General features: G+C 35.5%; 1 protein-coding gene across 1 annotated transcript in view; it reads right to left on the reverse strand.

Moving 5' to 3' along the window:
• Positions 1-5,804: 5,804 nt before the first annotated feature.
• The window catches only part of Duox (dual oxidase), a 93,037-nt gene continuing 71,774 nt past the window's right edge, over positions 5,805-27,067 (reverse strand). The window contains exons 10-27 of the mRNA XM_089866818.1: positions 25,099-25,271; positions 24,353-24,534; positions 23,702-23,820; positions 14,162-14,299; positions 13,604-13,708; positions 12,895-13,133; positions 12,464-12,649; positions 12,165-12,387; positions 10,124-10,439; positions 9,548-9,711; positions 9,242-9,472; positions 9,013-9,156; positions 8,626-8,786; positions 8,212-8,562; positions 7,969-8,145; positions 7,734-7,889; positions 7,512-7,640; positions 5,805-6,844 (exon numbers count right to left, since the gene is read on the reverse strand). Coding sequence (XP_089722944.1) covers positions 6,719-6,844; positions 7,512-7,640; positions 7,734-7,889; positions 7,969-8,145; positions 8,212-8,562; positions 8,626-8,786; positions 9,013-9,156; positions 9,242-9,472; positions 9,548-9,711; positions 10,124-10,439; positions 12,165-12,387; positions 12,464-12,649; positions 12,895-13,133; positions 13,604-13,708; positions 14,162-14,299; positions 23,702-23,820; positions 24,353-24,534; positions 25,099-25,271 — 3,320 coding nt within the window. The 3' untranslated portion in view covers positions 5,805-6,718. The remainder of the gene's footprint in view (positions 6,845-7,511; positions 7,641-7,733; positions 7,890-7,968; positions 8,146-8,211; positions 8,563-8,625; positions 8,787-9,012; positions 9,157-9,241; positions 9,473-9,547; positions 9,712-10,123; positions 10,440-12,164; positions 12,388-12,463; positions 12,650-12,894; positions 13,134-13,603; positions 13,709-14,161; positions 14,300-23,701; positions 23,821-24,352; positions 24,535-25,098; positions 25,272-27,067) is intronic.

Here is a 27,067-nt window from a genome sequence, read left to right on the forward strand (position 1 = left end):
TATTTCCAAAACCCGTATCATAGGGATGAAGTGGAAATTCAGCCCCCTCGTCTCTAAAGGCAAACGTAAGGCGATGGGGTTTTACGTGTATATCCGTATGTAATTCGAAATCCCATCCCAAAAGTAGGTCTGTCTCTAGTTCGGCAGCTACCAAAATTTTCCATTTCCACGAGCGACCTTCAATTTTTATGGTAAAAATTCCATGGCCTTTTATTTCTAGCCCAGTTTTGTTGGCTGCACCTAGCTTTGGAACTTCTGAAAGGGGTTCTAGCTTGTCCTTTTCAGCTTTAGCCATATTGTATACTCGTTCTGACATGATTGTAACATCAGACCCACTGTCAAGTATGGCTGTACCTTGCCAATTTCCAACCCTTATCGGAATCTTTGGGCGTGCATGATTCTTGGCACTACAGCAACTTATACGTGGTGTCATTGTATCCAAAGGGGATTGACAGGTGGAATCTGGGTCTAAAGGAGTGAGCTCCGACCACAGGGGTTCTTGAAAATTTTTTGATGAAAGGGGAGAGTTCACAATAGAGTTTTTCGAAAGTTCGATCTCTGGCGATACGTTAGGGGCATTTTCCACAATTCTAATGAAAGAAACGCTAGGCTCTGGCTCTATAGAAATAGCAGAAGAGGCCCCACGCGGAGTATTGGCGACGGGTTGACTTTGGTCGCGCTTTAGCTTCCTACAAAATTCTACGGTGTGCCATTTCTTGTTGCAATAAGTGCATTTTGGTATTTTCTTAGAATTTCCCTTGTTTTCGTTCCCAGAGTTGTTATTCGTGTTGTTAGAAGGAGCTTTTTGGTTAGGGTTATTTGATGTTTTGGGCTGATTTTCGAATGAATTTCGGGGTGGAATATTCCAGTTTGAATGTTTGGAATTTTTGAAATCTCTCGTATAATTACGGTCGTAGAGATCACATTGTTCTTGCAAATGTTGAGCCTCTTGAGCCGCGTTTTGAACCTCTGAGAGAGATGGTTCACCCGATAAATGCATGTTGCGAATTAGATGTGGATTTAGACCGTTGACAACTCGCCTAGCAATTTCGTAGGTATCCATAAGCGGATCTAATTGCTTGCATAATTGTTCCATGGTTAGGACAAAGTCGAGAACTTTTTCATTCGGCTTTTGTCGTAGTGAATTGATTTTAGCATCTATTTGCCTTTTATAATCACGACCCATGAAAGCTTGAAAAAATCTAATTCTAAAAGTCTCCCAATCTCTAACAACCTCACGCTCACGTTCCCACCAAAGACACTTGTTTCCTTCCAACATTAGGGGTATACAATCTAAGATATCTGTATTACTGACTCTTTTGATTCTCATATAACGTTCTACCTCATCAATAAAAGCCATGGGATCACTATTTGAGGTCCCGAACTGGGGTAAAGGAACTTTTACCTCTCTTAATGAGCTAGAGTACGTTTCGGATGGGGGAGGATTTGGATTAAAATTATTTCCGAGTCCCTCTAATAGATCTCTACGATTAGTTCGGTTACTAACATTAGCGCCTGCAGATAAATTTGATTGTGGGGATGCTCCACGCGACGCGAGTATTTGATCTATTTGATTTTGTTGCACCTTCTGTGCCTCCATAAACAATTTCATATTTTGAGCTAACATGCCAAGCTGCTCCTTAAGGGAGGGACTATCATCTTCGCTTTCCGACATTTTAAAATCAAATAAAGGAAAAACAAACAAATATTGTGACCTTACTGATACTGGAGTTAAGTTGAGATGACGTTGGAAGGCAAAAGAGTTTATAAAGTTCACTATCGTGCACGGTAAAGTCCAAATGAACCTGAAGCGTCGTGTTTCTACGATGTTTAACGTTATTAACTGTTGTCTTCTTCCAAGGAGTGCTCCCTCGTTGTTTGTTGTTTTCTTCAGGTCTCCGAACTTTTTCTGGTTTCCTGGGGTTCCTTCCGGTCTCCGAACTTTTTCTGGTTACCCGGGGTTCATCAGTTAAAAATCTGGACTGGTTCTTCAGATTTGTTGACTGGATAGCTTCATCTGGTCCTGTTGATTTTACGCTTGACTAGAGACTATTGCATCAGTTTGTACATTTAATTCCAAACTGGATCTCCGTATGATTACGTTGAATCGCAGGAACAGGTACTGGATCGGGTTGACTATTTTAAATGTTTAGCCTGCCCGGCGCCTCCACCATTTTGTAGCCGTGCGCGTGGTTAACTGTCGCGGACATGGGGGTTATAGGTACTAACTACAAAAAATGAATCCTCGTTTGTAAAATAAAACAAAACTTAAGTTTATTGGCAAAAGATTGAATTTAAAGTATCTCCATTGAGGAGTTAAAGTAGAAGCGAACTACACTGCTTCTTTACTAAACAAGAACTGCCTTCTCAAGCGAGAAAAACCATCCCCTCTCTTTTTAGGGGATTTACCTTTTAACAAAGAAGTTGGGGTCTCTTGGCCACCAACAGCGCCAGCATAGAGGCTTGGTCGAAAAGTAAAAAGGGGTACAGCAAGGATAAATATGTGGTAAATAGGTTGACCGAGAATGGACCACATCTGGCCGTTACACTTGGCCTAGTACAGTAGGAATATAGGAAGATTGAAGTCCTGAAAAATTAACCGAGTGTAGGACTTCAATTCTCGCTTGTCGTTCTCGAACTAGCTCGAACTGTAAGTCTCTAGCATTACGAAGTATAGGTTGTGTCATACTTATGGAACATATCATATAAACTTATGTTACCAGTAAAATAAGTTTATTCAATTTAATACGGTAATGGGACGTTGTTTTTCTTAAGCATGTCTATAAGTTTTAATTAAAAAAATCAATATCTGGGCCTTCAGTCAAGTGATAACCTCATTCTTTTCGATACTTTTTAAGTCTTGGGTCTATCAACACAGTTTTGATTAATTTTATTCAGGCGTAATAAACTACATTCAAAAATAAACTGAATTGCAGAGCTAAGTTTAATCTTACTACAAAGAAATAGTGCTATAATCATGCTTTTACTTCTACTAATAGACTTTTCTAAAACGGTTTTTGAAATGCCTTAATATAATCGCGACTATAAAATTAAAAATTCCAGAATTTTAAACAAACCGTAAATATTGTCACGCGTTGAAAAGTATTACGTGGGTGTTGTCGACTCGCGAAAGCAATTACGAAAGAAGATTCTACCTTTCTTTTTTTGTGTTTATGTGAAAACCAAAAAGCACCGTTTTTAAGGTGAATGCCAAGGTTATTTTGACGTGTTTTATAGAATAACGGGAAACCACCCAGTGTGTTTCGGTTGGTAATCTACGCTATCACGATGCTATTTAATATGTTTAATGATCAGCAGAAGATTTGAATTTATTGGAATGTTTAAAAAAATGTGGATAGAATATTTTATTTTAGGGAAAATTTCATAAATGCGGAATTAGTATTACTTGATTTAATATTGAAGTTTCGTAATTGTGGAATAGTTTTCAGGGATGCTTTTAAGAATGTGCGTGGATTAATTAGTGGAAGGCTTAGACCAAATTATGAATGGAATAAACGGGGAATTATTTTGTTGAATGTTTCACGAACCATTTTTGAGAAATAAGCAATGTTATGTTAAATCTAAACTAATTTCTATGATGTGTTGAAATGGTGTAGGTCCTTAATGTAGAATAGTCGATCGATGGAAAGGTTGAAATTTTCAATGTAGAATCGATGGAAAGGTTGAAATTTTCAATGTAGAATCGATGGAAAGGTTGAAATTTTCAATGTAGAATCGATGGAAAGGTTGAAATTTTCGATGTAGAATCGATGGGAAGGTTGAAATGTTCAATGTAGAATAGTTGATCGATGAAAAGGTTGAAATTTTTAATGTAGAATCGAAGGAAGGTTGAAATGTTCAATGTAGAATAGTCGATGAAATAAGTATCTGTGAGACAGTAGATGGAAGACTCGATAAAGATGTAGAATGGTCGATGGAAGACTTGATAAACATGTAGAATAGTCGATGGAAGGCTTGAAAAACATGTAGAATAGTCGATGGAAGGCTTGAAAAACATGTAGAATAGTCTATGGGAGGCTTGAAAAACGTGTAGAATAGTCGATGGAAGGCTTGAAAAACATGTAGAATAGTCGATGTAAGACTTGATAAACATGTAGAAGAGTCGATGTAAGACTTGATAAACATGTAGAATAGTCGATGTAAGACTTGATAAACATGTAGAATAGTCGATGTAAGACTTGATAAACATGTAGAATAGTCGATGTAAGACTTGATAAACATGTAGAATAGTCGATGTAAGACTTGATAAACATCTAGAATAGTCGTAGGCTTTGAAAAGTTCGCAATTATTTTTGGAAGCCTTTCATAAACATAGAATTATTGTTAGATTTGATAAATGTGGAATAATTGGGAAGAGATTTTTGGCTTTTGATATTGGGAATGACTGTACTGGAAGATGTAAAATTAAATAATCGAGGGAAGGCTTGGCAATTTGATGAAGTATCGAAGGCGGAGAAAAAGCCTCGATTATCATACGCCCTTTAAATTTTTTAAAATAATTAGAGACTTCCGAGGTTTTGCATTACTGCTTCCAACACAAAACTGCAAAAATTTAATATTTATTGATAAACATTTAAATATTTCGTAATTTTAAAATTATGATACGTAACGAACACTACCATTAAATTTAATTATTTTTTCTATTGAATAACCTTTCCACGGTTAGTTGAGTACGGTGCGGGAAAACCAAATTTTTAGTTTTGAAATGTGCATTTTCGGATTATCACCGAAATCGAGACGAAATGTGACATTCCATTGCAATAGGCCTATCTATCTCTTCCCATTTAAATGTAGTAATTTAGTAGAAAACCTTGAATTTTTTAAAGTTTCTGCAAAAATACCAAAACGATAAGAATTCGTTTTTCTGTCTAAATGCGCGTCTACTTAAAAGACACCAAAAGAATTAATTTAAAAAAGTGTTAATTACGAATCTCAAGAAAGAAAAGGGCATTGTTTATTATATGAAAAATGTTGTTGCTTACAAGTTTTTATGGTTTTCTAGAATTGGGCGAGGTCCATGTCGGGTAGTGTAATCTCCTTTGTGGTAGGATTTAAGTTGACCTTGGCAACTGTCAGTCTGTTGCTTAATACAAGTGGGAAATGAACGGTGACCTTATTAGCTTTTTCCTATTTTTTTGCCAAAAATTACTAATTAGAAACGTGGCACTTGACATTGTGATGTCGAAATCAGAAATTTTACTTAATTTGTAGATACCTTGGTTTAAGACTAGGATCATTTGAGAAAGTACTTAAAAAGATAATTTTAAGTTATAATTATTGTACATATAGTTTGTTAAGATTTTGCAATGTCAAAAATCTATTATAGGCCCCAGTATGGAAACGCGACCAAATTATCATCACTTTAGTTCAGAATGTACCACCATAAGTTCATATGATATATTCCTTAAGTTTTCACTGGTTACTGAGAGTTTGTCATGAAGTGACGTAGGTCATAGATTCTCTCTTGAAAAGCGACGCCTGGTGAGGCGCTGTCAAAGGCTTAATACAGGCTAAATGGGAAGATGGACTGCAAAACCGAGTGTAGTCAATTCTCGCTTGTCGTTCTCGAACTGTTAGTCTCTAGCATTAGGAAGTAAAGGATGTGTCATACATATTTTATAAACTTATGGTATCACTTACTAATTGAGGGAAGAAAGGGTTGTAATGTTCCCCTCCATGTTTTGGCTGAGACACAAACTTGAAGGAAGCATTTTAGGACTTTAATCTTCTAAATGGTTTCACTGATTATAACTTAATTAGGCTTATGAATAATGAAACGTTAATTAACGACCAACGTTTTAATAATAATAATTAATTAATAATAATAATAATATAAAATTGCAATTGTCGATGTATACAAAAAAGCTCTCGGAGCTTATCACTGGAGAAAATTATAAAATCCTTAAAAATTATACATTTCAATTACAAAAATGACGCGAGAAGAAAAAAAATTACAAAAAAAACTAAATTGTACAGAATATTGTACGAACAAAATCACTGGAGAAGTTATAATAACAACAATGAAATTAATTTCAATTCATTGAGTCCACAATTGCAAGCCTTTATCACAACGAACTCCTAAAAAAACGCATTATTTCGAAATTAAAACTAATGAGCGATTTAATTGCGATTAAACTTAATAGTTATTTCATTATCATTAACATTATGGCTTATTTTGAAACCCAAAATTGAGCTTTTTCTTATTTATTTATCGAAATGTTCAAATCCGTAGAAAAAAAAAAATTAATTTATTCACTTAGAAGCAAATCAGTCGATCGGCTTAAAATAAAGTCTGTGTTAAAAGACGCGAGTTATTGTTTTAGACCGTAGCATTGTAAAAATGTTTGTATATTTATAAAACCTATGCTATTGCTAATTAGACACAAATCTAAAAAGAGAAAGACAAACTTAAAGGACTCGTACAAACACGTGTACAAAACTTGACTTAAAAATACTGTCACTGCAGTGGAATTTTTTTTTATTATTTTTTCTTTTTTGTTGACGTTTTTAGTCGATTTTTTTAATCTAATTTTTATTTTTTTATCTTCTTGTTCATGACCCTCATGACTCACTCGGGTTTTTTTGTGTTCTTGCCATCTCGCGCAACGTTGCATTTTTTATGTTCAGCTTTGGCATTCAGTTTAAGTTTCGCGATACCGTTTTCTTTTTTATTATTTTAATTGATTTTAAACTAAATTTAGAAGTTTTCGTAGTGATGTACGTAGTAGGGCAACTTGCGGTTATTATTGACTGTTTCGCAAGCGTGGCTGATACTTTTGGTAAGCGCCGACGGACCGCACGAAAAGACGCCGACTTTGCTAACCTGAAAATTAAAATAAAGGATTAGAATTTAGACCTAGTCTAAGTTTGGTTAGACTCGGGTTTGGGTTTGGCTAGACTCGGGTTTGGGTTTGGCTAGACTCGCGTTTGGGTTTGGCTAGACTCGGGTTTGGGTTTGGTTAGACTAGGGTTTGGGTTCGGTTAGACTAGGGTTTGGGTTCGGTTAGACTAGGGTTTGGGTTCGGTTAGACTAGGGTTTGGGTTCGGTTAGACTAGGGTTTGGGTTCGGTTAGACTAGGGTTTGGGTTCGGTTAGACTAGGGTTTGGGTTCGGTTAGACTCGGGTTTGGGTTCGGTTAGACTCGGGTTTGGGTTCGGTTAGACTCGGGTTTGGGTTCGGTTAGACTCGGGTTTGGGTTCGGTTAGACTCGGGTTTGGGTTCGGTTAGACTCGGATTTGGGTTCGGTTAGACTCGGATTTGGGTTCGGTTAGACTCGGATTTGGGTTCGGTTAGACTTTGGTTTAGGTTAGTAGTTATGACTGTACAGATAAACAGTCATCCAAGATGGCGGCCATGTTGGACGACTCTATCTGTGTAGTTATAACTTAACGCCAATGGGGGACTACGTCTTCTATAGCTGGCAGAAGTATTGACTTATACCTCATTAGCAATATGGGTTTTTCATATGAGAGACTGGAAAAGACACTTACGTATGAGTGTTGTTGTTGAACAAACTTGAGGAATGAAATCATATCGGGTCGACCAAAATGGTTAACCGCTTTAAGACCAGTAAACATACTGCGGTTCGAAATTCTTTGGAAATGATTTTCGCAAATATACTACGGAATAAACAGAGATGTTTGTTAACGCTGAGCTAGTTTAAAACTTTAAAACTTAAGTCTTCTAGAGATTATTCAGAAATTGAGCCTTACCAACATAGTAGTTCTTAAATCGAACTTGTGGAAGAATTGGGTTATAAAAATATGATGCTCCAGGACATTGGTAACGTCCTTTCTTTCAACATCCCTTAGGACATCGATAAACCATTCGAAATGCCGGTGGGATGGACAAATCCATAGGAAATACACCTAGTTTAGAAATAAATAATTACTAATTTTCCCTAGTTATTTTTGACCAAAGTATTTTGAATCTTAATTGACAACTTACCTTCTTGCAGGCTACTCCGGAATACCTATTGGTGGACGTCCCGAAGACCAAGTCGTTTAAGATGGAGGCGTAAGGAGTGACGCCAATTCCACCACCGACCATTATGGCAACTTCAAATTTGTACCAGTCCTGGTTACCTCCGCCGTACGGACCTTCCAGGCGTATTTGAGAGGATAACTGTTGAATGGTAAGTCGTACAAATTTAGTGTTCTGGGGGTTCAAAAAGAGTCATTGGGATCTTACCCTGGGTATAAGGTTATCTCTGTTATTATTGGGATCGAAGAAGTTTCTTAGCTTCCACGTCCATGGCCCTTGGGCCTTAACGTGCACCGATAAATAATTTTCGTGGGGTGCCGACGTTAAAGTGAAAGAATGAAGCTCGTTCGTTCTGAAACCCGTACAGGCCAATCTGACCCATTGACCAGACAGGTACTTGAAATTTGGGGGTCGCGCGAATTTCACCTTGGTTACGTCCGACGGTAGTAGTTCAGTCTCGATTATCTCCAACTCCATGTATTTAGTTTGGAGACTGACTACCTTGTCCAGGACAAAGACGATCGCTGGACCGACGAAGTACATCCAAAATCTTGGGGACTGTCAAAGTTAAATCGTGTTAATTATATTTTAAACTGATTTTAGAGGTTTATGATGACTTACCCCCGTTAATTTGGCGAGGCCGTGAATAAGACTTAATAAATAGATCAACACGTAGAGGCTGTGCGTTGACCAGAAGTAACTGTACGCTTTTTGACGGATTCTTGGGTGGGCAAATACGAACATAATGCAGACCAATGTAAATAGCATAATCCCCGTTATTCCTGCGCAAGAAGGAGGTTATTAGTATTGATTAGAGTAATATATTAAGCAACGGCTTCTACTAAAGCAGCGTTCTTGTCACATGGTTTGGGGGACATAAATAATATAATGAAATCTAGCTTTATCCATATGGAGCATTGACATTGTAAAAAGTCCTCCTTGTTCTGCTAACTTTTGCAACCTTATGTTGTCCTTGATTAAGCTTTATAAGATCTTTGTTCAACTTACCCGTTACTGTCTGGAAAAGCCAGAACGATATCGTTGGCTTGAAATCCGACTCGAAAGCCATTTCTTGAGTAAGACACCTTAAGTGATCCAATGGTTGAGTAGAAACGTGGTAAAAATTGATGCAATGTCCCACAGAATGTATAACTAGAAACGCAAAGTTTTAATATATTGGTCATATGTTAAAAACGCTCGCGAGCGTGTTGATTGCGTCATCAAACTCTGAACATACTTGTAAAGAAGAGAGCCGTTAGTGCAACAATCTTGTGAAACTGTATGGCGGAATCCAATGGAATGTATTGATGTAAAGGTAGTTCTCGAAGTTTCGTGGTCAAGTTTCGACACATGGTTAGCAGTAGTAACGAGTAACAGAAGGACATTGAAGCGGCCGAACCACGAGTGATAGCGATACCCATTCCCATGACGTGTCTCAAGTCCATGTGTTCAGCGAAGAATGTGTAGTCTGTAGATTTGAATTTTATGTTCGGGTTATTTAGGTGATTAGATAGGGTATCGAGATTAACTCGAGTGGACTTACATATAAATCTTTCCAAGAATAAAACAGTTGTTATGACGTAAAAGACGAAAATGTAGAAAATGTGTTGTCGGTATTCCTCTAAGAATGTTATCAAATAGTTCCATTTGCTTCGAATCCAAGTTGGAGTTTCTTCTCTGTTTTGACTGAGTTGGAAACTGGTCATTCTAAATCGTTTAAAATGGTATGTTAATTGTTTGCAGCAATTCCAGAGATGTGTTTTGTCGTAGCGTTTATGTGTAGAAACTATACAGAGTGTTTCTGATAAGTCTGCCATAAATTGAGGGGATGTTCTTTGGGTGATTTTGAGTCGAAAATGTAACTTCTACGATAATTTGCCGTCCGGGCCACTGTTTTCGAGTTAAGATTGTAAGAAGTATTTTACGAATGACCCCTTAAGTTTAATTAAGAAACTGAAAGACAATGATTTCTTATAAATTAAGGGGTCATTTTTAAAACACTCAAATTATAACTCGAAAACAGTGGCATGGACGAGGGCCTGGACGTCAAAATGTCTGCAGTACGATGGCTATACTTAAACTAGATGTATGTTTTATTTCTGAAAGAAAAACGCATTACCTTGCTACATTATTAGAAGTATCCAAGAAATTCTGATTAGCTCCTTTGCAGTCGAGTCCAATAGCGATCAAGTCTCCTTTATACTCGCTCATCATAACTTTGAAATCATCGTAAGTCAACTCATCCTTATTTTCCAATCCAGCTGAGGCGAACATCTCTCGAATTAAATCCATAACTTGTCCTTCCGTCATCGAGTTAGTCTTAGCAATGTCCACTAATGACCTTAGCATCTTGGTCAACTCCTGTTTATGAATGACACCGCTTCCATCGTGGTCGCACATGTCAAAAACGATCCTTAACTTATCTTCACTCTTTCCTGCAAATTAATTATATTAAAACACTATTATACCATTGTTTAAAATTTTGACACGAAAATTATGGGGTAATTAGATTAAAACATGTCAGGATACGTGAAAAGGGCGGGATCGTTTAGCGCCAATTTAGTTCGACTAAATAGCTGTCAGTGTCACGTTTGCCGCGCCTGGTAGTTAATTCTTTCGTAACCTTAGCGAGATACAGGAAACTGTACAATTCGGTAGAAACTAGACCGTTTGCAATGGTTTTGATACGGCAGCGGAGTGATACCCAATGTAAACTATCATAATCAAACGGTAAAGTTTGTCCAGAACAAAGTATGCACCTGGAAGTATGGGTTAACGCACCCCATTCTAAGTCTAATAACTTCACCGTATAAGTCTCGCAACACCCACGCCTGCGTTTTATTAGTGTGTATATACGGACACGTGAGATCATGGTGAGATAATAGCAGACGCTTGGGAAATAGGGGAACACATAATTTCAATCGTGACATCTCAATGACCTATTCTTAAACACAATTTCTGTATGCTTTCTATGCCTAGTGGGATTCCTTAATTGCTCTACCTAGTTTTATAAATTAATTTAAGAAAAGGAAATCATTGTTTTGTCCGTCGTGGTTCCCTTGTTTGTTTTATTTACCCACCCATACGTTCATTGACTTTGGTGTAGCATTACGTCAGGATTTCTTTTGTTATAAATTCTCTACAATATTTGGGAACTTGGAATAGAACAATTTGGAAGATAATTGTCCGTCTTAATCCATCATGAATGTAGTTAGAAATACTGATTTTTCTAAAGGATAACCCTGAACCACTTGAACTGTGTTTTTAAAAGGAAATTGGTAGTAACTCATTAAGGAGGGTATTTGAATCAGTTTAGTTTAACCAAGAAGTGATATCTAGTTTATTAGGAAGAAGGGATAAGTTACCTAAGTATTCGCGCGCCATAGTACCAGCCCCCCGGGGGTTTCAAAATACAAGGGGGGGACGTAAAAGGAGGCCGGGCTATTTCGCCTCACCTCAGTCGGAAAATACGTAATTTTCGTCATTCGCGTCGCGCTCATGTGAGTTTTCAAGAGCCTATGAGATGCTGGTTGTAATTTAGAGGCGGGGATTAACTTCGGACCTACGTTTGGACTGGAGATAAAGCTGGAAATGTGGCAAATTTATACCTTCTCCCTAATAAACTAGATATCACTTCTTGGTTTAACTGAAAGTTAGAATATCTCAAAATGGGAAGTACGTGGTATAAGACTATCAATGAATTCACAAAAGATTGGGACCTTACTCTGTCGAGAAACTATCTTTGTGGGACGTAAGAGAAACGCGAAAGTTTAGATTTTATATTAAAGATACCTCCAGACGCTTCAGGTTGGATTTCTAAATAAATTTGAATCTTTTCGTAGTTAAGACGTTTTGTCATTCAACGAACAATGGAAAATTACATAACTCCATTGGTGGCTTAAAATTATATCAAGAAGAGTTAGTTGTTAAAGGGAGACTCCGTCAACGGTAATTGCCGGTTTTCATTTCACAACGTGGGTGTTCCACATTCGTACTGTCGTGTTTTATTTGCCTATTGTTTGGTAGCGACCGACGGGGTAGGTTATAGAAATCTACTAAAATCCAGGGAGGGGGAAGCAAAGGGGTGTCTATAATTCCTTTCCCGGGGGGCAGACTAGACAATATGGTTTTATATCTTCGAAAAGTAAATTGGTAGTTACCTCTGGAAAACATAACGACCGTGTCCAGAAACTCTTGAAAACTGATTCGACCATCCTTATCCTTGTCGACGCAACTGAACATTTGTTTGACGAATAGAGAATCCGGTTTCATGCCCAACGCTTCCGCGAACTCTTTCTTGGAGAGTGACGTTCTCATGACCATGATGACGTCATTGCCGGCGTCTTCGATCTTGCGTTTCTCGCCAGGTTTCAAACCGAATGTCTGTTTGGTATATGGTAGGTTCGTTAGCTTATGAACCAGTTGAACTTGAACTGCGAAGTTTTTTCGTTTGACTTACCAAAGCGTAAGCTTCTCTAAAGAAATGTTCCAATCGCTTTTGTCGTTTTTCTTTCGTTTCGGCATTGGCTAACATGGCGTCCCTGTATGTTGAGATGGTTTCGAGCGTCTTCTTCTTGCCTACTAGGAAAGCTTCCAACTTATTCAGGAACTTTTTGCGTAGACCTATGCTCTCGAATTGCAGAACCTGAAAATTATTTTTAATTTATTATTGATAGGGATGTACAGGATTGGGGTTAAAGGATTCCAACAGTGACCACAGTTTTTGGGGAAATGGACATTGGGGTATCCCTCTATATGGTCATTACGAAAGGGGCTGTTGTTTCAGGAGGTTGGGTGAAAGGTTTTGTAACTGCCAACTGCGTGTCACTGTTTGTAAACTTTAGGACTAAAGTATGGTAAATCATTCTATGTGCCTCTCGTGAAACTTACCAGGTCATGGTCTCTGGGTGACCTGACTAGAACCATTGGTTTCTTTAAATTGTCCTCTGTGATTTCAACCACGATGGAGTTGACGGACTTGAATTCAATCTTTCTAAGTACCTCTCCTTTTCGATTGACTGTCGAGATGGATTCGTCCGGTCCAATTTTGACTTTGACGAATCTCTTGTGGTTTTGATGAAGCCATTCTTTTACGTCTAGCAGGATGTGGGTTGGATCTTCCTTAGTATCTGCGCGTTTTTGACACGTGGCCAAATGAAAAAAGCACCGACCCCATAGAGGGTTTTGTACGGTTTGACATATTATAGTATCGTTCTCCAATCAATGCGAAATTCAGTTATAGAATAAATTAGATGGTTCAATTTCAATTTGAATTAAGGCCTTTTCAGACGGTACAACTTTTCGACTGATTGATTTGAGTAAACTAGATGGGTCGTGTGAACAGAAGTTTGTGAAGTTGAATAGCCAAATAAAAAATTTATCGCTGACCAATTTTTTGACCCATCTAGTTGAGTCAAAAGTTTTATCGTCTGAAAAGGCTTTCAGTTATATATTAAATTTAAGTGTGATTAGTATTGTTTGTTAAAAACAAAGAAATTTTTTAGTTAAATACGTCATATCAATTGGGGATATGAAAACCATACAATTAAGGGTATAGAGGAAAATAGATAAACCCACAGATTTTGAAGAGGTTACTTACATTGTTTATCGTAATTTTTGCCGTTATTCGCATCGTTTCTCGCTTTGATCATTCGACGCCTCTTATTAGCTAGTTTAACAACTCCATAGCCCAATCCAGCGCAAACTACAAATACAATAAGTTAAATTTAAATATAGATATTTTGATGTTTACACGAACAACTACAAGGGTTCATCAAACCACGATATATAAAAAGTAACCAATAACTTATATGACAAAGCAGAAATTCATAAGATTTGTTCCATAAGTTTGTCAACTTGTCATGAAGTGACGTAGGTGAAACGTCATAGATTCTCGTAAAGCGACTCCTTTTGAGGAGCTGTTAAAGGCTTAGTACAGACTTAATAGGAAGGTGGACTGCAAAACCGAGCATAGTCAATTCTTGCTCTCAGTAAATCTTTAGCATTACGAAGTATAGTTAGTGTCATACTTAGTGAACATATCTTATAAACTTATGGACAAAGTAAATAAAATTTCGTCATATTAATCGAGGATTAAGATTATGTGGTTTTGCGAAATACCCTTCATTGTTCAATTAGTCAGTTATATATTGCTTACTTATTGGAATGAAACACAGCGTAACGCATGAATAGATATAAGCCACTTCGTTACCGTGGAAGTAATCAAAACCGCTAAGTTGGAGACACGGTTCCAACAATGAACTTTTCAATTGCATCGGTTGTGGACAAGGGTCACCTGAAAAGGTTAAAAACAAAATTCAAATGTAAATAATCAACCTTATGAACCGGTATAACGCCAATACCGATGGGGCTATACATTATATAATGTATTGTAAATCAAATTAATATAATTTTATAAATCCGGTGTCGCCTTTTTAAATGCGGAAGGATTTAATTGCTGCCTTGCAACACGTCATTAAAAAGCTATCGAATTTGAAAATTGTTTGAGATATTAAATTACGTCATTGTGATTAAGGGTACGTGTTTTAAGAAACTTTAATTGAATTTCAATCGGAGCTATAAGAGTTAATAGACCACGAAATGGAATATTATTCATTTTAATTGATATTCCTATGGCGGCGGCGCCTTTTACTCGATAGTTTTTACAATCCGGTTCTGTTTTTTAATTTTTTTTTTAAGTTAAATTTCTATTAATATCGCCTCAAAATTTTTATTTAATTAATTTAAGAGACGATGAAATTTAGCCATGAGGGTGCCGTAATACACCGGTATTGCGCTGTGTTGTGTTTGAAATATTTTGCCCTATAAACTGTTTAGTAAACAGACGTCAAATTCATATTACGTTGAAATTGTTATGGTAACGATTTTTACTTAAAAAAATCATTATTTCTGTATTGCTATTTGCTTCATATTTAAATTAAAGGGGCTTATGTCCAATGGTCCCATTTTGGTTCCTACCAAGAAGTGATATCTTGTTTACTAGGGAGAAGTTATAAGATGCCTAAGTATTCGAGCGCCATAATCCCAGTCCCCTTTTAAAATACAAGGGGGGACGTAAAACGAGGCTGGGCTATTTCGCCTCTTCTCAGTCGGAAAATACGTAATTTTCGTCATTCGAGTTGCGCTGACGTGAGTTTTCAAGAACCAATGAGATGCTGGTTGTAATTTAGAGGCGGGGATTATCTCCGGACCTACGTTAGGACTGGAGATAAAGCTAGATGTTTGGCGAATTTGTATCTTCTCCCTAGTAAACTAGATATCGCTTCTTGTTCCTACTTTAAAAATTTTTGGCCCTATTTTACCCTATTTTTCTCCTATTTATTTTTGGAGATTTTGGTAGGATCCCTGTATTTGCACCTATGGCAATGTTATTTGCTTCATATTAACCAAAATCCTGTAAACCATTATTTGGTAAGGCGAGGGGGAGCGGAGCCAGGCTGCTGACAGCAAAGAATTCCCTAAACGTGAACCATTTATTCATTTCTTTAAATTCTTTGGTATCAAAAAATAATAATCCAATACGTATTTTTTTAATTTATTTTTCTAACAAAGTGAAAATTTAATTTTTCACTTTCTCCCTATCTTTTGATCTGGTATGGTATAAGTTGTAGTAAATTGATTTGTTTTAAGGTATTTAAGTCCATTAGTAGAAAAATTCAGAGAATTTTGTGGAAAATCCAAAAAATCTGGATCATATCGTTTAACAATGGATCCAACAAGACTCAACTTCAATGACTAAAATTTCAAGTTATATTCCGAATATCTTGGGAGTGGTTTTTTTAACAAAAAAAAAACCCCTTCCCTCGCCTTCGGTTGCACCTTTTAATTCTCACGTGAATTTATTTTTCATGGTCGTTTAGCTCGACCACAAAAATCCCCAATTTTTTTTAATATTATTGAAGGTTATTTCATTTAACTTGTTAATGACGTCATTTGATAATCTTCAAATGAATGAAGCCGCGTGCGTTTAAAATAGATATTGGGTTTTTTATAATTTTATACCTGATTAATGAGGGTTAAATTGTTGTAAATTTAGGCTAAGGTCGACTCTTAATCTCAGTTTTGCTATAATTAATTCAATTCAAGGGGGAATGATTTTTAGAGGAAAAGATAATTGGGTGGATTTTGGGTTAGGTCAGTTATATAAGTATATAAAAATTTTCTAGCCCTCTAAAAATTCATCTCCCTTGGGCGTTAGTGAGATGGTGGAATTTTTAATATTATTATTTTATAATTTGTTCAGAAATTTCTCCGAATTTCTCTTAAATTTGTTAGAATAATAAAATGGATGCTTGCTCTGCAACGTTACGTCATTCATATTGAGAAAAGGATGGGTGTTTTAATATAGTGGAAACCTGGAAGATTTGTATGTCCATGTAGACACTAAACAGTAAGCACTAAATGGTCTTTGTGTGAACCCATATCAAATATTGTTCGACATGGAGCGGGCCACGAGAATTTTGTTAACATGAAGGCATGGCGTTACGCTATTGGTCAAAGGTGCGAATTTCAAATAGATCTATCTCAGAAGTCTTGGTGTGACGTCACCCATGCATGCTATTTGGCCATAGAACCAAAGCGGTACCAAACATGGCCGTCCACAGCTAACGTTTTACCTATTCATTGACGTCACAATTGAGATAGCACTATTATCCATGAAATCTCCTTAAACTAATTTGAATTTTAAAATAATTCAGAAGTATCCTAGGTATATCCTGGATGTTTCAGTTTCACTATGCAGATAGGTCTTATAATTAGTATAGAAGAAAGAATTTAAGAAATTACTTTATGTTCCCTTTTTACGCTCTCCTTAATCAAGTTAGAAATCATGCTGGTACGATATTATTTCGATTTAAATTAAGGTTATTTTATCTGTTACAAACCTCGCGCACTCCTTAAGAAAATTGCATATAGCGTCTTTCTACAATGTTTCCATTGGAATTAGTAACTTTATATTTTATTCAAAATGAAAGAAACGAGACTTTATGTAACCAGATGAATTGAGCGTTTTAAGTTATATAAACGGGATTTCAGCGGTCTTATTAATACTGTCTTATGATATTGGAGTTGAAGTCCGTACTCTTTCTAAGCTTAGATTTACGAATCATTGGACAAAGTACTTATTGTAGGACAACGTCCATTGAAAGAACTTGTTACTAAGATGACTTTAGAAATTGTATTCAATCCTCTGGAAGGCTCATGGAGTGACTAAGTGACATTATTACGCAATTCTCACATGTCACTCCCTGACTTACTAAACCTTCCAGGATTTGCAATGAAATTGAATTGAACTGAACCATACGTGGATCCATATAAAACATGAGAACTTAAAGGGTTATTCTCGTACCAAATTTTTTTCTTTGGTTGTTGTAAGCTTGTCAATAGGGTCTTGTCTTAACTGTAAAACCTCGTTCAGTCGATTAATCTTAATTGAGTTAATAAAATTAAGTGAATTGCTTGGATACAATGAGGGAAACTACCGCGAGTAGCAGAAGATCAATAATAGCCTTGATCTTCAACCTTGGTAACACTGTTTCAGGGTTTTGCCGGGTACATCTTGTTTTATCACACAATTCTATGGCTAATGATATACGAGATCCTGGTTTTTAAATAACGTTCATTCATTTTCACATAATACAGGCACATCAAAATCGCATTAAAGTCACCTTGTATTTTTTATATATTTTATATATTTATAAATATATCTTTCAAATCTAGTTATCCGTAGAAATATTAACGGGTTAGGATGTCATACCGGTTAACTTTTAACATATTCCTTCGTTTTGCACAAAAAGGTCGTCAGTCTTAAAATGCATATATAGTCTGCGAGAAAAGACTTATGTAAGGCGCCTTCAAAATGCTCTTTGTGTATAATTGTACCGTGGGCGGAATTTTTAAATATTTTCTCGAATAATAATAAAAAAAAGGTTTACAATTTTTCTTAGAGATGATACACGTGCTGGCTAATTTAAAGGAAAAGTATTGTGAAAACTTCTCTTTTTATTGGTGCACCACAATTAGTTATAATTATCGTTTTGGTTTTAATTGCTTAGTTCCCAATATTAGTTATAATTCGAAATTTTATCGAAAACCGTTATAAATGCGGCATTTCAGAAGAAAACAGCAAATAGTTTAATAAAGGATGATTATTAGTTCAAATTAAAGTTGTTGAGGGGTTTGATTAAATTATTTACAATCTTTGTTTTATCGAAAACAAGCGTACCTTTGCAAAGGAGAGACGAATGACGTCAACAGGTTTAAGTTACGTAAGATGAAGGAGACACTGCGATTGGCTTACGAATGTTATTAACCATAAATGTTAGTTAATCTAAATGTGTTTAAATAAAGCGAAATAAAAACCGATTTAAAATCTTAAGTATACAACGTTTCAAAAACTACGAGAAAAACATTTGACAAAATCGGCTTTAGTCACGACAATGTCTAATGATAATGTTAATGGTATTAAGTACTCGTACAACATAATCTCACATTCGAAATTTAATTAAGCTAAGAGCAAGCGCAAAATGAGAAGTGCTTTAATTTGCTTTTTCCCTTTGGCTGGATTAGGGTTAGTTCTAACTTATCCAACATTGATCTACAAGAGTAAATCCAAATGCCAAGAATTGATAAATTATTTTTGCGGGCCTAAAGGTAAGAGTGATTTAATGTGAAACGGTACAAAATGTAATCTTTGATAAAGATGGTTTCGATAAACAATATTTCATTCATATACTAAGGTGAGGATTGGGAAACAAATCGAACCGCGTCTTATTCCAAAGAATGCAAGAAGGTAATGTTGAATTCTTCCCAACAAAGAATATGACCATGTTAAACTGGTAACATAGACAATGTCGCTGTATACGCCGATAGACAGATAAGGATAGTATAGTTTAAATAATAAGATATGTTCCATAAGTTTGTTACTGGTTACAAACTGGAGCTTGTCATGAAGTAGATCATAGATAGAGTAGGTCATAGATTTGAGGTAAAGTGACGCCTGGTGAGGCGCTGTCAAAGGGATAGTACAGAATAAATAGGAAGATGGACTACAAAATTAACCGAGTGTAGTCAATTCTCGCTTGTCGTTCTCGAACTAGCTCGAGTACTGTAAGTCTCTAGTATTACAAAGTGTCATACTTATAGGACATATATCTTATAAACGTATGTTTAAATAAAACGTTAAAATACTTTAAATTTAAAACAGAGACATGATAGAATCAAGGATGAAATAGATGCAGTATTTGCCAGGACGTGCGCGGTAAGTTTATATCGCGTTACTATGAACTACACTTAATCTCGATTAAATCAAATTTTAATGACAGGATAAATTGGGATTTAGTAAGGTGACCAAAAATTTTGTTGTTTTGATGGTAGTCAACCTAATATTAACATTAATGTAATTAAACTTTCTCCAGAAATGCGACCATTTAATTATTGTGAGAATATTAACTAAATTTTATACGAGGGGCTAATTACTATCGGATTACGCCAAGTGACTGGCCCCTCGATTTGTTTCAAAATCAAATGATATCGCGTACAATTGATATTATTATTAATATTCAATAAATTAGATCTACAAAGCGTATTATAAAAACATGGAGGGCGTAAGTAACGTATATTAATTTGGATTTTTTAATCAGTTTAATTCTGAGATCCAACGAAAAGGGTTCTCGACGAACCAAGTACCGAATTAACAATGTGCGACATTGTCACGGTGCAAAGTGGTTCTGTAACAACTGAAGATAAACAGTAGAGCGTCGCTTAAATTTTCATCTTCTGTTATCTTGGTATTTCTCAAAATATTAACAGATATCGGCACGGTCGCCTATTGTAGGAAGCCCATGTGTCCTATAATTCCTATAAAATCCTATATTTTTTAATATTATCCTATAATTTCTTGAAATTTCCTTTAAGATCCTATATTTTCATACAAAAACGCATTTTTTTGTCCTAATAAAATCCTATATTTTCCTATAAAAACACATTTTTTGTCCTATAAAATCCTATATTTTCCCATAAAAACGCATTTTTTGTCTTATAAAAGCCTATATTTTCCTATAAAAACACAGTTTTTGTCCTATAAAATACTATATTTTCCTACAAGAACACCTTGTTTGTCCTATATTTTCCTATAAAAATACATTTTTTGTCCTATAAAATCCTATATTTTCCTATAAAAACACTTTTTTTGGCCCTATAAAATCCTATATTTTCCTATAAAAACACATTTTTTTGGTCCTATAAAATCCTATAATTCCGGAAAAAACACATTTTTTTGTCCTATAAAATCCTATAATTCCGGAAAAAACACATTTTTTTGTCCTATAAAATCCTATAATTCCGGAAAAAACACATTTTTTTGTCCTATAAAATCTTATAATTCCGGAAAAAACTCCTCTTTCTCCTATAAGGAATTTAAATTTTTGGCTGGGCTCCCTGCATTGTTATTGTCGATGCTTGGTTTCCAGTTCGACTATACCCCTTATCATAAGTTTATAATAATAGGCATGATAAACTTATGCCCTTATCTATCGTTGGATCTCGGCCTTTAATGCGTAACTTATTATACCCGTTCACAACTATTAGCCGAAATGCCTAGAATTGTACTTTTGCAATGACTACGTGAAAGAAAGCTGCGTACCGCAACTTAGTAATTTCAAACTTCATTACGAAAAATAATTAACTTGTATTGGGCTAAAAAAACTAAAACTGTATTTATAGGTGACGTAGCATACGTAAAGTTCCTCTTCCTATATCTTGTAAATACTGAGGCGTGTAAAAAGGTATTAATTTAAACACACATTAAGCGTTGAATTTCGATACTTCAGAGAACCTTTCTATTTAACTTCTGGCACTTGTCGAACAGAAAATTTTAGAATCACGCCCTGCATATTTGAAAACACAGGGAGAGTCCTGCCGGGTAAAATTTACTCTTAAGTGTATATTTGAAAACTTAAATTAATTATTTCAATTTCATAGGATAAAGCTAACGTTGGCCAAGTCAGTAAAATTAGTAAATAATAAATATTATATCTTTGTGATATAATTTCATTTACGTCTTTATTTTTCACATTTCAAAATTTTAGACATGCACACGTTTAATTGGGGTAATTTACCTACGAAACGTTTAATTAATTTTCTGCCTTATTTAAAATTTGAAAATTTTTCTTTGACAGGCAAATGCCCAATTTTGGAATAATCTGAGTGTAAGTGTATACAACCAGGGACAGGTTTAATTTTAGAAGTAGGAATGGAGAACAGGGTATATTGGGTGTGCCTCAAAGTCCCGGACCCCCTTCCACGGGACTAGGGGGGGTATGAAAGAAGAGGCGGATCATAGCGACAGACAGACAGAGGTAAAAAGGAATTACGTATTTTTCGCCGTCCCCGTCTGCAACGTCATCAAAACGTAGTTTAAGTGAGCCAATAAGATAATTTAAACTTTTCGTTACGTGTTGGAGGGAGGGGCTCTATACCGGGCTGAGTCTGACTGAAGTAAATACTAACCGTTCTCCATTCCTACTTCTAAAATTATTTCTATCCCTGATACCACCAATGGAAATTAAAATAACAGAAAGTGACGAAGTAGACAGAGCCTCGCAGGCAAGGAGAACAATATTTACTGTCCCTGTAGTTTACTTGAGGAGAAGTCTAGAGCTAATACACGGGCAAACCAATTTATAATTAATTTACATGTTTACACGATGAAATCTGTGATCTCTAAGAACCAAAAATATTCTAATGCCTCAAACGTCGACGTATTTTGAATTTTCGTTTGAGACAGGAAAGTTTTAACGTAATATTAAAGTAGCGCGCTGATTGGTCAACCAAATAACCTTGAGATAAAGCGAGGCTTGGTTTTTAATCTAATAGGTGTCCATTAATTTCAGACTGCCTGCAAGGAAAAAATCTAGTGGAACTAAAGTTAATTATGAAGATCAATTAATGTTCCTATTATACGATATAACATTAATAATCTATATATATATAAATCAAAGTCCTGACTGACTGACAGACTGACTGATAATCAACGCCCAGCCCAAACTGCTTGCCCTAGAAGGCTGAAAATTTGCAGGAACGTTACTCATAAGTAGTAGGCGCGTACTAAGAAAGATTTTTCCAATCCGCCGCCATCTTAAAAAATGGCGCCCAGAAATGTAAAAAATATTCTCTATGCAATTAAGTACGCGCTTTTCAACCGATTTCACAAATATTTAGTACACTGGTTTGCTTTAACCTTAAGACGGGCTGAATGGTCTTTCGGGTTAGATTTTTCGCTATCTTTTAAAATGGCGCCCAGAAATGTAAGAAAATATTCTCTTTGCAATAAAGTCCGCGCGTTTCAACCGATTTCACAAATATTTAGTACAATGGTTTCCTTTTACCTATAGACGGGCTGAATGGTATTTTGGGTTCGATTTTTTGCCATCTTTTTAAATGGCGGCCAAAAAAACCCTTCTTTATGGAATAATGTCCGCGTGAAAAGTAATAAAAAATATCCCGACGGGCTGACGGACTGTGCCGAGTGCCTTCGCTCCTAGGGTGCTACAAAAATATTAGTCATCAGTAAAATCTACACATTCTTTATATCATTTTAGATGGAAGTTCTTATTACACGCGAGCGACGCCGCGGGTAACGGCTAGTTATATATTATGTGCAAATAATAAACCAAAATACAAAATGTTTTCTACCAATACTTCAACCAATATTCGATTATTTGCTGTGACTGATTCATGTTTGGTAGTTGCGGAAATTGTCGAAGGGTTTTATTAAATGGTTTACAATCGTTTTATCGAAAACGGGCATTCCTATAGCGAATGAGAGACGAATGACGTCAACAGGTTTAAGTTACGCAAGATGAAGGATCACGGTGATTGGTTGACCGACGAGAAATTAGAAATTTCTATAGGTATTAATATTTGAAATTAGGTTTAATGGATATGATATATGCCTATTTGGTTTTAATCGAGTAGTTCAAACATTTGTTATGATTCGAAACAAGTAAAAGTACAGCATTTTGGAACAAAACAGACAAATTTAAATCAAGGACGATTATGAGCTCAAATTGAAGTTTAATAAGCTCATACAGAGTGTAACAACACATTATTGTGAATGTATGATAAACCCCAGACCTACGACACGGCTTTTAAAGCCACAAATTAGAACGACGGATATTATTTCACGAGTAGTAAAGCGACATCTGTAAAACTTCGAATAATAACAAATGTTTCAACTACGCAATTAAAACCAAATTCCTCATATCGATTAAACTTCATATGAAATATCAATACCTATATTAAGTTCTAATTTCAGGCTCTTTGTGGGTTTGAAAGAGAGTCAGGAGATGTGTATAAATGCAGTTTTTTTAGGACTTCGAAGCAAAACTCGTTTTTGTATGATTCTTCTAATTTTAAAGATGAAATTGAGCGGAAAATTATTCACGAGACTTTGCCTTTAAAGGGGCAAAAGTTTAAAATAAAAATAGCGAAAAAAAAAAAACCTTATTGGCAAAACCGGTTTTGTTCGGCGTTGTATATACCGTTTTTTTGAAACCGTTTTTCGTCGCTTTTTATTTGGTGATAAGTGATTGAATTAAGCCGTTTACGTGGTGGTGTTTGAAAGAAACATTATATAGTGTCGTGGGACGCCCGAGAAAGAATTGAAAGAAACACTTACCCTCTTTGAATGTTAAAACGTCTCTTTGAATTTCGCTCGCTCTGATTCCGGTTGCGTTGACAATGACGTCATATAATTTAATGTTGCGAATGAATTCAATTTCTTCCGGAGAGAATTGACTATTAATTAGAAATTGACACAAAATTTGTGAAATTAGTTATTATTACGATCCTCTATTTAATAAAAAAATTAAAAAAGAAGAATTTGTTGATCAAATGGTTACTCCGGGCTTTAATATTTGTTTTTTTAATCAAAAGAGCGTATAAAATAATGAATATATTAATTGGAACCATGTTTCTATCTATAATAGTAAAGAAGATACGAGTAATTAAGTTTCCGACGCGTTATGCTTCTCCGCGAGGCACTGGGAAGTCCCCTTATTGGATTCCCAGAACCACCTGACGGATTCGTCCAATAGTGGTGCTCCCCAGTGCCTTGCGGGAAAGCCTAACGCATAGTGCTCATTACATAAACTTAATTGCTCGTATCTTCTTTAATACTGTAGATAGAAACATAGTTCCAATTGATATATTCATTATTTTATAAGCTCTTTCGATTAAAAAGGAATAATTGTAGCTCAGAGTATCAATTTAATATTATAAGGACTAATATTTAAGTAAATACAAAGTTAAATCTTTTGTAATTTCTTACCCATTATGAATGTTCTCGAACCAAAACCTGTCAGCGTCTCTTAACAGCGTAAACTGTTGTTTTATGATCGCTCTGAATAGTGGTCCGGGTCTTCCGTCCGCCTCTGTCTCCAGCATACCGCCAACGTACAAATCAACGTTGTTTAAATCACCTTTATATAAATCTCTCATTTGCCCAATAATCTACGAAAAAAATAATAATTATATTTTAACAATTAAAATGTTTAATTTAAATCATTGGTATATGTCCTGGACGGCAAAATGGAGATAGAAGTTACATTTTCTGCTCAAAAATCACCCAAAGAACACCCCCCCCCCTTAATTTATATAAGACAGACTTATCAGAAACACACTGTATGTTCTTTCGAAAAGGATTGATTCAGTTTGATCAAGAAGTTATATCTAGTATCTCAGAGAGAAGGTTTAAATTCGCCACATTTCTAGCTTTATCTCCAGTCAAAACGTAGGTCCGGAGTTAATCCCCGTCTCTAAATCACAACCAGCATCTCATTGGTTCTTGAAAACTCACGTCAGCGCGACGACGCGAGTGACGAAAATTAGTCTTATTTTCCGACTGAGGAGAGGCGAAATAGCCCGGCGCCTCCTTTTACGTCCCCCCTTGTATTTTGAAAGGGGACTGGGACTATGGTGCGCGAATACAAAGGCATCTTATACCTTCTCTCTGAGATACTGATATAACTTCTTGGTTTGATAGAGACCTTTCATTTAAAAAGTTATATCTCTTACCTCTGGACTTTCTTCGGTTAAGCTGGGGTTGATATTGGACCAATTAGAAATTGGTGGTAATCCAAAGTATACCCTAACTGTGTTATAATCGGGTAAACCGTTATCTCTACCCCTCATAATGTTCAAGGCTCCTAAATCACGTCTCGTGAACTCCATGGGACCAAAGAGTTTATCTGTTAAAAGAAAAACAAACCTTTAAAAACATGTTAAAAAATGTCGTTTTAGTAAAAATATTCACGTAGACCCTGATTTTCTTTTCACCCCATGTTTTATTGCGATATTTTAACTGATTTCGTAACTCAAAAACTTATCAAAGGGTGTTTTTCTAAATCCCCAAAAACGTTTTGGTAAAAGAAAAGAAAAGAAAAACTTAATAGGATTAAATAATTTCGGAATTTTTTGGGGACAGTTTTAATTAGATTAAATTTCTGATTTAATTCTCGTGACATGTTGTCTAAGATTTTAATATTATTAATATATAAGTTTCTTAACTGGCACGAATTTTTTGATAAAAATTAGTCTGTTGGCACCTTCGAAAGCCGAATAATTTTCTTTAATCCAAACCATGAAGGTTTTGAAACTTTTCATCAAATAGTTATTTCAAAATAATAATAATTCTTTCAAAATTGAAAGTTGTACTCGATGAGAAACATTTTAGTCTGCATTGTAATACATTTTGTTCCAAAAACCCTTCTAGAATCGAAGTACAATAGATTAAATGGACGATTTTGAGTCGAAAATGTTCTATGACATTTTGTCGTCCGGGCCAACGTTTACAAGTTATAATTAGAGGGTTAGGGGGGGGGGTGTTTTCATATTACACGGCACGAGCAAGCTTCAGTGAAGTACACTTTTGGTTTTAATCTATGAACTTTTTCTATAAAAGACAATACTAATGCATTCAGGGGTCGTCCATAAAACACATTTTCGACTCAAAATCGCTCATAGAACCCAATTGTACTTCGTTGCTATAATTTCACTTTTTGGAACACCTTGCATTGTCGTTACTCCATTGCCATTCGTTTTCGATTGTACTAAGGTGCTAAGGGACTATATACTAAGCCGAGAAAACGTATTAAGATATCGTTTTTAATTCAGCGTGAAGTTGATAAGCTCTTTATAATCTTTGGGTGTGGGACAGCACCCCGTTTCAAAATCAGACGTCCTTATCCAATAATACGTTTCGTCTCTTTTAGGGTTACAGAGTCTAGTTCTCACTATCTTGTTTACTTCAAACAGTAGTTGATAGAGCGTAGGCATACAGTTAATAATTTAAATTCACGCATTTTGACAGATGTTGATGTGGTTTTTCCTGCTGTAGTAATTGGATAAAATGAATAATTTACTTTAAATAAGTCAAGTTTAGTTTTAAATGAACTAGCGATGGTTCGAGGCACTAATTACCGTAATTTCTAAAACTATAATTAATCGATTAAAATTTGTAAAAACATTATTTACTATTTTATGTGTATTTTTTAGTAATTTGAGGGTTCGAACGCCTTAAATACTAAATAATTAGTGATGGCCGATATAGTAAATTAACCGATACCGATATCGAAGTTTTACTGGAACCGATGCTGATTTTAATCGACTATTTAAACTCGGCGAGATAACCGATTATTTAGCCTATTGAAACCAATATCGATCGATTTTTACCAGTAAAATCTTTGAATTGCATGATCTTGAACTTGTTAATTGTAAATTAATCTCGAACCAATTAATTGAAAATTAATCTCTAGCCAATTAATTGGTAAAAATCTGTAGATTAACATTGAACCGATATATCATTTAAAGTGTAATTTCGGTCACTTACACCGATATCATATCGATTTTAATTTTCTTTGTAAATTTATTATCATTGTGATATATTATCAAAAACGGATTTATGGGATAAGAACGTCGGAGTTAGCGAATTCACTCCCCATCCTGGCATACTTTATTGAGAAACTTCGTCTGCTTATATTTTGAC

This window comes from Phalangium opilio, unplaced genomic scaffold, assembly GCF_054372755.1.
Source record: "Phalangium opilio isolate 3A_F unplaced genomic scaffold, DU_Popi_V2 ptg000017l_1, whole genome shotgun sequence".
NCBI classification, from domain to species: domain Eukaryota; kingdom Metazoa; phylum Arthropoda; class Arachnida; order Opiliones; family Phalangiidae; genus Phalangium; species Phalangium opilio.